The following is a 13,360-nucleotide window of genomic DNA, read 5'->3' as shown; positions in this document are numbered from 1 at the left end:
GCATGGTGACAGAAAAGCGTCCAGAGACGCAGATAAAAGTGAAATACAGAAAAAGAGAAAATATGAAGAAGGCAGTCGTGATGATTCCAAAAAGCAAAAAGTGTCACCTTCTGTAAGTGCTAGGGGCAGAAACAGCAAAAAGGATTGTTGATAAATATCCTGGAAGTTCTGGCCCTGCCAACAGACAAAGGGAAAAAGCACCACACAAGAAATGGCGACCCCGGGGACAAGACACTAGACAGCTGCTTTAGAGGTGATAAACATTCATTAGATAATGGGACTAAGGAGGACAAAAAGGCACACGAAAATGATAAGAGAAAAGGTGAAAAAGAAACGAGTCTAAAAAAAGATGAAAAGGAAAAGAGTGTAAGAAAAGGTGAAAAGAGTGTAAGAAAAAAAGGTGAAAAGAGTGTAAGAAAAGACCACATATATGAAAGGGAAAAAAAGACCATAAGTACCTCCAAAACTGACCACAGTACAATCGGAGCAACTGAGAAATATGACCAGAAAGAAAGAAATGATAAGAGAAGAAAAGGTGAAAAGGAAAAGACTGTAAGAAAAGTCCACATATATGACAGGGATAAAAAGACCATAAGTACCTTCAAAACTGACCACAGTACAATCGGAGCAACTGAGAAATATGATCAGAAAGAAAGAAATGATAAGAGAAGAAAAGGTAAAAAGGAAAAGACTGTAAGAAAAGACCACATATATGAAAGGAATAAAAGACCACAAGTACCTCCAAAACTGACCACAGTACAATCGGAGCAACTGAGTCTGTTCGGTCCATATTAGTCTAGTCTCTACCCTTTGATCAGTCTAGCTTGGGTGACCCTACCAGGAGCTGATGCTCAAGCTGGCATAGCTATCGGAGTCATTGAAACATGCAAGCTACCTCACCACGTTAAGGAATGGACCATGAGATAGAAAATGTAGTTTCAAAACAAACTTTAACTTAACTTAATATACACATTTAAAATAAGCTGGCAAACGGTACATTTCATTGACAGATATTGTAACTTCCACACCTGCTACATTCTTGTCTGGGTAGCAAGTTTTGAAATATATACCCACTGTGTGGGACCGACACCGAATATTGGTATTGTCAAAACGGCAAATCTTGCTAGCACAAGTAGAGAAAATAATTATTAAAGTTTGTCTTTTATCAATGACTTACTGTTTGGGGTTACTTACCATTGTTCATGTTTGGTGAGGTTCATATAACTGTAACATTGTATAACAGTTTACATAATGCATTTGTTTCATTAAACATTTAAATGATGACTGTATGATGAATTGTAGAAGTATATACGGTGAATTGCAATAGTTAGTTTTAAAATCTCGACTGACATTTAAACTGTTTACTCAAAATTAACAGTTAGTCCTATTTGCTAAAAGTCTTGATTATAGGTCTGTAAGTATTGCTTAATTAGCAGTTATAAATTTCTTTATGTTAATGGTTAAAACAAGTTTATTACTGTAGTTCAGTCATAGTAGCAAGATATGTAGCTAGATATATATCGCTAAACAGTACCAAATCTGGTGTCTTTCCCACAGTGATACTGAGAGAGTAAGTAAAGGACCACCTGGTCGTCCTTATGGTTTGATGATGGGGAAATTGCTTTTGGCTGCGTGTGTTTGCGCAAGATGATTCCTCATGGGTGAAACTCGTCTTGCCTTATCATAATGGGATTGATTTAATTGGAGGTTTTAGTTGCAGTCCTCGATATAAGCTGTGGTCAGTGTAAAGGTTACTAGGTTACATGGCAATTAGTAGACCTAACTGATTTGGTTATTATTTAATTTCGAAATTTTAATTTCGTATATAGAAGGCAAAATAGGTTGCTGATCAGAATGGACCATACTAAACACCATCATGGCTTTCAATTGAATCAAGTGTTAAGAAAACGCCTCGCAACTATTTACACTGAACAATACTTGTAGTACGACCCATTTATTAACCACAAGATAAAATCAAAACGAGATGTTAATGCAATTAAAATGGTATCAGTAAGAATTTTTAGCACCATAAGAAGTACGATAAACGTAAATAGAGACATGCCATATTTCGTTTGAGTACTATTTGTTATGTGTCAAATCGTGAAAACCACGCATTGAAAACAAAAACGTGATCACAAACAAAGCATTGGTTAAGGGAAAATACCAACACATAGACGTAACCAATACAAGACTTGATCTTTTGTTTGCGAATTATTTTGGGGGCTGTGTTAATGTGATCTATTATTCCTATCCAAAATTAGTATGTATGTGATAGCAGGTAAGACATAATGCACTACGATAAACTTGTTTCTTTTGTTTGTACTTAATATCGTATTGCTTGTATTTCAGAACGCTGAATAATCCTGCCGTTGTGAATGCTTTGGCCAAACTACGAAAGAATGGAAACAAGGAGAATCCTCTTTCTGGGAGTTCTGATCACTCATCTTCACTGATATCAGATGCAAGCTATGCATATTCTCAGTTATATGGGGAATCTTCAACGTCACAGGTATTGTCTAATACAGACACTAATGGTAAAAGCAGAAGGATGGCCAACAGTGGTTTTGAGCATGGTGACAGAAAAGCGTCCAGAGACGCAGATAAAAGTGAAATACAGAAAAAGAGAAAATATGAAGAAGGCAGTCGTGATGATTCCAAAAAGCAAAAAGTGTCACCTTCTGTAAGTGCTAGGGGCAGAACAGCAAAAAGGATTGTTGATAAATATCCTGGAAGTTCTGGCCCTGCCAACAGACAAAGGGAAAAGCACCACACAAGAAATGGCGACCCCGGGGACAAGACACTAGACAGCTGCTTTAGAGGTGATAAACATTCATTAGATAATGGGACTAAGGAGGACAAAAAGGCACACGAAAATGATAAGAGAAAAGGTGAAAAAGAAACGAGTCTAAAAAAAGATGAAAAGGAAAAGAGTGTAAGAAAAGGTGAAAAGAGTGTAAGAAAAGGTGAAAAGAGTGTAAGAAAAGACCACATATATGAAAGGGAAAAAAAGACCATAAGTACCTCCAAAACTGACCACAGTACAATCGGAGCAACTGAGAAATATGACCAGAAAGAAAGAAATGATAAGAGAAGAAAAGGTGAAAAGGAAAAGACTGTAAGAAAAGTCCACATATATGACAGGGATAAAAAGACCATAAGTACCTTCAAAACTGACCACAGTACAATCGGAGCAACTGAGAAATATGATCAGAAAGAAAGAAATGATAAGAGAAGAAAAGGTAAAAAGGAAAAGACTGTAAGAAAAGACCACATATATGAAAGGAATAAAAAGACCACAAGTACCTCCAAAACTGACCACAGTACAATCGGAGCAACTGAGAAATATGACCGGAGAGAAAGAAATGATAAAAGAAGAAAAGGTGAACAGAAAAACAATGTAACTAAAGATCACATATATGAAAGGGATAAAAACACCAGAGATACCTCCAAAAGTGACCACAGTGCAATTGGAGCAACTGGGAAATACGACCAGAGAGAAAGAAACTGTCATTCTGACAAAACTCGACATAAACGTTTGGACCCAAGAACTCATCAAAGTTCCCCGTCTTCCAAAGGTCTTTGCACAGAAAACAATGACCTGGGGAATGGTGCAACTCATTTAACACCGATTTCAGAAAAACGGGCTATTCTGGAAGATGATGTTGAACACAAAGACAGTATCAGTCATTCTGATAAGAAAAAGTATACAGAACCTGGTCAACATGGTATTAAAACAAGGGATAGTCCAATTCACTTGACACAAGGGTTACCAAACCTGGTTAGTATGGAATGTATTGATCACAATATTATACCCGTTTCATCACCAGTTTTACAAGAAGTAGTTGATATGGAGAGTGGTGTTGCTAATGTTGAACAGAACAATTGTCCAGATAGTTCACAAGTTTCACCAAAGACAATTTCCAAGGAAGCTGATGATCTGGGGAATACTAGTCATGCACCATTGATTTCACAAAAAACAGTCATTCTGGAACACAACCCTTCACCAAATAATATCTGTAGGGATGATGATAATAAGAGTAATTCATCACGGGTGTTGGCAAAATCAATTGGTCTTGAACATGTTCACCATGTTAAACAGGTGGATGATGTGCATTATCAATCAATAATTTTAGAAAGAACATTAAATGTGAAAGGTGATGTAAAGGCTGTTAAACAGAGAAATAGAGCCAGCAATATACCACTGCCTTCACTCAAACGAAAGTGGGCACCAGATGGTGATACAACTACAAAACAAAGCGACAGTTCAGTTCATTTGGTGAAAGAAGTTATTCTGGAAGGTGGGGACCATATTGATGATGAGGTGAATCATTTGCTGCTTTCACCAAAGAAAATTCATATACAATATACTACTGTTTACAGTCCTTCAAGTAACAGTGAGAATAATGTTTTAAAGGGATTGTCATCTGCAGCTGAAACTGATGAGACAAACGATCATGGTAAAGGTGCCAAATGTCTTGAAACTGATGAGATAAATGACCATGGTAAAGGTGCTAGGTGTCTTGAAACTGATGAGACAAACGACCATGGTAATGATGCTAATTGTCTTGAAACTGACGAGACAAACGACCATGGTAAAGGTGCTAGATGTCTTGAAACTGATGAGACAAACGACCATGGTAAAGGTGCTAAATGTCTTGAAACTGATGAGATAAACAACCATGGTAATGGTGCTAAATGTCTTGATATTGGCAATCCTGATAGCAACAAGAATGAGTCAGCTGTGGCAAATATGGAGAGTAATATATTGAAGTTGGTCTTGGAGAATATAAAACAGAAGTGTACTGCACCATCTGCTGTTCTCAGTTCTGGAAATGATGCTGAATTACATGGTGATGCTGAATCAGAAGATGGTAATGCATTAGATAAGGAACAACCTTATATTCTTCATAGAATTGAAAATGTTCCACAGGAGATAAAGTCATGGAAATCAAGACTGGAGAAATTTAAGAAGTCCAACTACAGCTTATGTGAAACATGGGAATATACATTTTTCTCAAATGTATCAGCACATAAGAGTGTAAGTTTTAACACCTTCGAAAACACAAGTGTCAATACATCTACACCACAATCTAAGCCTCATGCTTTAGGAGTTAATGATAAGTCATCTGAATCATATCATTTGACCTCTAATGAAAATGCAATATTGTCACAGAGTTTTTCAGCTGAATGTGACAAAGGTTCTGAAGCCTCAGATCTTGCAGTTCCAGTAGATGATGCTGAATCACAAGGTGATGCATTGGACAATGAACAACCTTATGTTCTTCACAAAATTGAAAATATCCCACAGGAGATAAAGTCATGGAAATCTAGACTGGAGAAATTTAAGAATTCAAACTACAGCTTATGTGAAACATGGGAATATCCATTTTTCTCAAATGTATCAGCACATAAGAGTGTAAGTTTTAACACCTTCGAAAACACAAGTGTCAATACATCCACACCACAATCTAAGCCACATGCTTTAGGAGTTAATGAAGAGTTGTCGGAATCAAATCATTTGACCTTTAATGAAAGTGCAATATTGTCTCAGAGTTTTTGTGCTGAATATGACATGGGTTCTGAAGCCTCAGGTCTTGCAGTTCCCATAGATAATGCTGCTGCTGAATTTTTCAAGGGTTCTGAAGCCTCAGATCTTGCAGTTCCAGTAGATGATACTGAATCACAAGGTGATGCTTTGGATGACGAACATCCTTATGTTCTTCATAAAATTGAAAATATTCCACTGGAGATAAAGTCATGGAAATCTAGACTGGAGAAATTTAGGAAGTCCAACTACAGCTTATGTGAAACATGGGAATATCCATTTTTCTCAAATGAAATTGCAATATTGTCTGAAACTTTTTCAGCTGAATGTAACAAGGGTTCTGAAGCTTCGGGTCTTGCAGTTCCAGTAGATGAAAATAGTGTAACACAAAATGTTGAAATCCAAAATCATTCTCATCTCTTCAAGTTGGACCATAGTCAGCAAACTGCAAATCAGTCACGTGATGTGTGCGATCCTAACCAGATGACTATTCCCGATGTATCTGCCATCAGTGACACTAAGATTAAACACATTGAACGGTATCTGCCAGACTGTGAAGCCTCCTGTAGTAGCAGTGATGCATATTGTTTGGCTTCAAATTGTGGAAGTGGTTTCGGAGGTGTTAAACTTGAAGAAAAACATTTTCTATTCAAAAGGAATTCTTCAGTTGCTAATGTCACTGATAATGTTGATAGCGATTTGATCAGTGATTGTGTTGTTGAGAATAGGAACACTGATATTGATGCAGATAAAGGTCTTCCATTAAGGGATACCATGAAAAAATCATTGCCTCCAGCAAGATATTCTCATTGTGATGACGGCAGATTAAGTATCAGCGATGATTTACATGTCATCCAAGTTTATTTGGATGACTCAGAGTCTTGTGATTGTGTTTATACTCAGGATTCCTCTCTTACTCTTTCTGAAATGGTGGAAAATAGTTTTGATAATGGAACCTGCAAGTTATTTGACAGAGACACATTGACAGGAGATAATGTTTCTGACAAATCAAGTATAGTAACAGATAATGATGAATGCTGTAATTCGTTTACAGTGGCCAATAGCAGATGTGACAAATCAGTGGACGTTAGTGTTGAAGATACTGGTTGGAAGTCATCATTTAACACCGGACGTGAGCAGCTAGATGTTTCTGCTAATGACAACGAAAAACCAGGTTCCATTACACGTGGTGATACAGTTGTTATTCCAGGTGAGGAAGCAATAACAGAATTTCTTTCGGAGTCAACAGATGAAAGTGTAACATTTCTTGAAGGATGTGCAAGGACACGTTTATATATAAAAAGTTTAAAATCTAACAACACAGTTAATATCCAGACTTCTCTGAACAGTTTGGAAACAGCAATTACTGAAGATTTAAGTACCCATTCTCATAGCAAGATGTGCATTCCAGGGAAGCAGTCAGTATGTGAAATAAAACTTTCTGATTTAAGCCCTTCACCAGTTACTAAAAACAATATGCTCAATACCGCATATGTTCAAATGCACTGTGAGAAAAACACAATTAATTTAGAAGAGAATAAAGATAGCCACAATGTAGTCCAGGATTATGTGCATCACGATGATAAAGAAAATAGAGAGGTTCCACAACAGACTTTGGACTCTCAAAATCTGACATCTCAAAAGACCAATAGTGAAACGAAGGACATGATGACCACAAACAGTGTTGAATCTTCCGATGATTCTGACTCATCAGATTCGTCTGATGAAAAAAGTTCAAGTTCAAGTTCTGATGAAAAAAGTTCAAGTTCTGATGAAAAAAGTTCAAGTTCTGATGAAGAAAGTTCAAGTTCAAGTTCTGATGAAGAAAGTTCAAGTTCAAGTTCTAATGAAGAAAGTTCAAGTTCTGATGATACATCATCAGATAGTGACAGTGACGTGGGTGAACGTAATTCAGTTTACCCTGCATCAAGTGGAATTCATAACAATTCTCAGCAGACTGTGAATGGTTCTGATAAATCAAATGTTTGTAAATTATTTGACAGACTGAAGCCCTTAAATGAATTGTTCAGTAGCATGCTGAGTAATCAGAATAGAAGAACGGAAGTATCCAAGCGGGATGTTTCTAAAGTTTCAAAAACTTCAGTGAGTAACACACAGCCAGGTAAAGCAAAAGATTCCAAAGCAAAGGATACTACAGCAAAAATAGTATCAGATAAAAGTGATACTATCAGTGACAAAGACAATCCAGTTTCTAAAGTTTCAAAAACTTCAGCCAGTCACACACAGAGAGGTAAAGCAAAATATTCCAAAGCAAAGGATACCAGAGCAAACATAGTCTCGGATAAAAGTGATACTATCAGTGACAAAGACAAACCAGGTTCTAAAGTTTCTCAGACTTCAGCCAGTCACACACAGAGAGGTAAAGCAAAATATTCCAAAGCAAAGGATACCACAGCAAAAATAGTCTCAGATAAAAGTGATACTATCAGTGACAAAGACAATCCAGTTTACAATGAAAACAGTATTAAGTATTCATGCATTTCACTGGATGATGAAGATTGTTCACTGCAGCTGCATGTGATCAGTGATGAAGAAATAAGCGATGATAGCTCTTTAGAGGATGGGGAATTACGGAGTGAATCTCCAGATGACTACATTGTTAGCAAACGTCTAACTGAAAGAAAGCCCAATTTTGAACCCCTTATCAAATTAAAGACATCAAACATTTCAGCGTCCACCAGTGGACAGCAAAGAGGACATAGAAATGGAACAAAATTGAGTATGGATTTATACCGACCTATAACTGGGGAATCTCATTCTTCAAATCAAGCCACCAAGGCATTTTCAACGTTAAAGGGTTATAAAATACCACGGAAAAGTTCCTTGGGCTCACAAAAAAGGCCATTTTCAGATGTTGGCAGCATTGACAGGACTCCTAAGAGAAAAAGACTTGAAAAATCACCCAGTCAATCTGTAGGTTGGTAGTCTGATAGTGATTTGATAAAAATAAATGTATATATCAAATTTACATGTCAGTTCTTGTTTGTACATGTTTGTATTGAATGTTTGAGTGGATATTTGGTTAACTGCATATCTTTATGTGGGCTCTGAAAAGAATTTGACTTGATCAAATGGTTTCGCAGCAAGTTGTTGTCATTATACAAATATTAACATCTACGAGCAACTAAAAATTAAGGCATTAATAAATAAATAAATGAATGGATGAATGAATGAATTAGTGATTAAGTGAGTTCGTGAATGAGTGAGTGAGTATGTATGAATGAATGAATGAATGAATGGATGAATGGAAGAAAAACCAAACAAACCGTTAGGGTAGTTAACAAAACGACGTCAGTGCATTGTGCATACTACGCACTACTGTCCTCGGACGATCCTCAGTCCAGTCTTGAATGCATCTCAAACAATGAAGAATCGTGAAGATGATGTGACAAAAATTAATGTATTTATGTTTATAATATTCTTCCACAATATCGCATTATTATAGTGTAACTTATTATAGTAGTACTGAACAAAATAACTTCCGTCTGAATAAAAGTTATAGGTGCACCGGACACCACAAGTCCTGTGATTGGTGAGAAATGTGAGTGTGCTGGTTGTAAAAAAAATAGTTTTATCTGGACAAAAGATGTATGCAGTTTTAGTTCATCTAGTACCACTGTGTCAAGTAGCCTGGTGCTTGAAACGTATATGGGGTACCTGTAAAAAAAAAGTACTCCGATTTTGTGTAGAACTAGGGTAGTCATAGACGCTACTTGTTATCTCAGAAATGAGCAGCATGACCCCCATTTGTTTTCTGATTCACTTTGAAAGTGAGGGGTGGTAGTATTTATATCCATGGTCACGGTGTTTATGTCGATTGATACACTGCAGGTAGGAGTTTTAAGCACATATGTTACTATTGTCATCTATGGGATTTGATTTAGTAGTATATACCCTATAGTCCATTCAGTGCATAATATCACATATTATGATTTTGTTATTTTATTTAATTAAACTATACTGGCTGATTAATTAACTAACACTCGACCATGTACCGTGACCTTGACCGTGACAATAGTCACTGTACATAGCTCTGAATGGAGTTTGAACCAAATTAGCACTGAGGAAAAGTTGGTTTTGGCCTATAATTCATACTATAAAGATTTGAATATTTTTATTTACATGGTGTTTGACTTGCCATATACAACTGCCCTTAAATATGGTAATATAGCTACGCAATCTGAACTTAGATTTTAATAACAATTTATTTTTATATTAGAAATAACATGTGCCAATATTGGGATAATGTCTTTAATTTCCATAAACATAGTAAATGTTTCATGTATGTACTTCTGAAAGCTTAACTTTCTAAAGACCTTATTTTTATTGTCCTTTTGGCATATTTATAGGGTGCTAAGTCATATTTTAGACAAATTTGTAGTTTTAGGAAAAAAAATAACTTACTTTGAAGAAAAACTTTACCAAAGCCATAATTAAAATTTTGGTCACTATTGTGCCTTCTGTTCTCATTTATACATAACAATAAGCTTGTTAAACATATCTTTAGGTCTCCAGATCAATTTTTTTTTTAAATAATCACTTAGTTTGCTCCCATGAAGTGTATTTTAAGTGTATACTAGATTTAGAACCAATTTTTCCAGATTTGATTATCTACCTTGGTGTAATTTGATAATTTATTTTATTGTTAATGCTGTATTATCCAGTATTAATAGCTAAATAATATGCTGGATTACAGATTGTAGGAATACATCCAATATACATATTGTATTGATCTGGATTAGAAACTAATGCAATAAAATAGATGTTCGGGTAATTATGTCATTTAAAAACAAGTTTTTTAAGTAATGAATCAAAAATAAATATGCGAAAGCTGCATGATAATTCCAGAGATCACAAATATTTAAAACCTCCAACTACAGTAGGGTATACATAAAACATAGTCAGGAATATTGGTGGCTGCCAATGGTTTTGATGGTCCATTTTGAAATCTGCATAGCTGATGGATTTGAAATTCCCGCACATGGTAACTTCAAGATACTCACACTCAGAATACAGGATTTCCTTTCAACAGTGATGTGCAGGACATTAAGTCATTACTTCATACAGATGCAGTCATGTTGATTTTTCCTTCCTCAGACATTGTATTTTTTTAATACTGATATTTCTTTGATGTGCCTATTAAGGTCTTCACAATCTAGGGGTCAGTCAAGTACATGTGTTTCAGTGGAATAAGTTTAAGGAGTTGAGGTACTCTGCATATCCATGTTGACTCTACATATATAGCTGAGCACACACACACACACATCTGACAGTAAATATCTTTAGGTGTATTATATATTTTTTTAATTATTTTTTGAAATATGACATATTGCATTTGTACAAAACTGTAGAAAATACATGTACTTTGTGAGGTGTATATTAAATTAGGTTACACTGTAAAAACAACAGTTTCAGTGAGGTTGTCAGTTTATGTCAGAAGACACCAGATCCTGGTTGTCTTAAAAACACATGATTCGCCACCTTTTGAAACATGTATGTTATCAGTATAGGTTGCACTATACCAATTAATTTCTGGATGGGTCGAAGATTGAGGTGCACCGAACTTTTGATAGAGAAGTTAACACCACAAGTCCTGTGATTGGTTATAAATGTGAGTGTGTGGGTTGTAAAAAATATTGGTTTCATCTGGGCTAAAAATTTATGTAATTTTATTTGATGTAGTACCACCGTGTGAAGTAGCCTTGTGTTTGGAACATGTATGGCGTACCTGTAAAAAAAAGTACTCAAATTTTGTGCGAAACTAGGGGTGTTGCAGAAACATCTGGTTATACCGCAAATGAGCCATGATAGGTACCATTTTCTGCAGTTAATACTTTGAGGTAGGGGTTGTAGTACTGATATTTATGGGTCATAGTTTGGTTGATATATTGCATATAGTGTTTTTAAACACAAACGTTAACATGGTCGCCTATGGGATTTGAATTGGTATAGTCCAGCCTAAAAATAGTACGGTTCGGCTATTGTTGCATTACAAAAACTGAGCGGATTCTAGCAGCCAATTCCTAGCAGCCAATTTCAGCAGACACTCATGTCGATGTTCTAAACACCGGACTTATACGCCTTTCGATTGTTACCTGTATTTCACACACTTTTAAACACATTGTTATGCTAATTTTTATTATTCACTACAACTTAAGAATTTTAGATTTTTAAAGAGTATCTTTATATAATAACAACACAAAAACAAAATAACAACCAAAACTCATTTTCACAGTCTTTTTGTTCTTAATATCCATATAAATACAACTTAACTGTTTTATTAAGCACTTTTATAATATCTGAAGTATCAGTTTAAAAATCCGTCTGTACTATGGTAATATAGGATGTCCAACTAGTTTCGTATAGCCCACACCACAACACACATTATAAAAGGCGTATGAGTCCGGTGTTTAGAATGTCACCATGCGTGTCTGCTGAAATTGGCTGCTAGTGTAACTGGCTCCTAGGGTCTCACTACACTGATGTCATCTGCCATTGAAACCCATGTTAAATTGCCCAACTTCAAACGAAGATTGCCAATAGAATGGGTTCTCGTTGGCACTAACAACATACACCATTGCGAACATACATTATATAAGCATTTATTTTCACTCCAAATTGAGAACATTTCCGTCTCATTTTTTTGCTATATGACCGCATCTGGCTGTAGTAGCGGTCTAAACAGGTGATTCATTAACCGATTCACCCAGGCTGTCACTTGCGCTATATACCCATGTCCCAAAAGGTCGATGCACAATATTACAAAATAACATGGGCAAAATACAGCCAGAAGGCTTACCATTAAACATACATATTGTTTTAATTCTTCACCATTTCCTAGAAGTGAATATGTGAACCATAACTTGTGTCACAATTAGGAACTATAGTGGACCATGATTAATGAACTCTCAACCGGAAGTGATCTGTGTAGCGAGACCTTAAAGTCTAGTGACAGATTTTGTCAAACTTGGTTTGAAGTCAATTTGATAATTTGGGTCATTTACACCTTAAAAAGCTACACTAGAGCTGTGTAACTTCTGAACTCTAACCAATATACCAAAAGATAGAAAGAAAGAAAGAAACGTTTTATTTAACGACGCAATCAACACATTTTATTTACGGTTATATGGCGTCAGACATATGGTTAAGGACCACACAGATTTGGAGAGGAAACCCGCTGTCGCCACATAGGCTACTCTTTTTACGACAGGCAGCAAGGGATCTTTTATTTGCGCTTCCCACAGGCAGGATAGCACAAACCATGGCCTTTGTTGAACCAGTTACGGATCACTGGTCAGTGCAAGTGGTTTACACCTACCCACTGAGCCATGCGGAGCACTCACTCAGGGTTTGGAGTCGGTATCTGGATTAAAAACCCCATGCCTCGACTGGGATCCGAACCCAGTACCTACCAGCCTGTAGACCGATGGCTAACCACGACGCCACCGAGGCCGATCACCAAAAGATAGATGCACCATACCATCCAATAAAACTTCATATCACATTGTTACTCCTTGGTCATCCACACAATAGATGGCCATAGAACAAGCAGCCACTATATGGTAATGTATGACCTTGTTGGTAGTTCTGATATGGGGAACATACAAAGAAGCTAATTTTCTAGTTAGTTCATTAAAAATATTAGTTTTCATCAATTGTTGCTATGGGCAACAATTGTTTCATAATGAAGTGTTGAAATCCTGTTTTTTTCTGTATATTTCCGCCAGAAGGTCCACATATTAGTAATGGCAGATACAAATTCTACTTTTATAGTAGAATACTATGTTATATATT

At 36.2% G+C, this 13,360-nt stretch overlaps 1 protein-coding gene across 1 annotated transcript in view; it reads left to right on the top strand.

The window, feature by feature from the left end:
- The first annotated feature begins 2 nt into the window (after window positions 1–2).
- Window positions 3–13,360, top strand: part of LOC121374582 (serine-rich adhesin for platelets-like) — a 98,125-nt gene continuing 84,767 nt past the window's right edge. The window contains exons 1-2 of the mRNA XM_041501687.1: window positions 3–112; window positions 2,350–7,754. Of these exons, the coding sequence (XP_041357621.1) occupies window positions 3–112; window positions 2,350–7,754 (5,515 nt within the window). The remainder of the gene's footprint in view (window positions 113–2,349; window positions 7,755–13,360) is intronic.

This window comes from Gigantopelta aegis, chromosome 6 (assembly GCF_016097555.1).
Source record: "Gigantopelta aegis isolate Gae_Host chromosome 6, Gae_host_genome, whole genome shotgun sequence".
In the NCBI taxonomy this organism is placed as follows: domain Eukaryota; kingdom Metazoa; phylum Mollusca; class Gastropoda; order Neomphalida; family Peltospiridae; genus Gigantopelta; species Gigantopelta aegis.
Note: the sequence above shows the minus strand (reverse complement) of the source record. Positions and strands in the feature narration are given on the sequence as shown.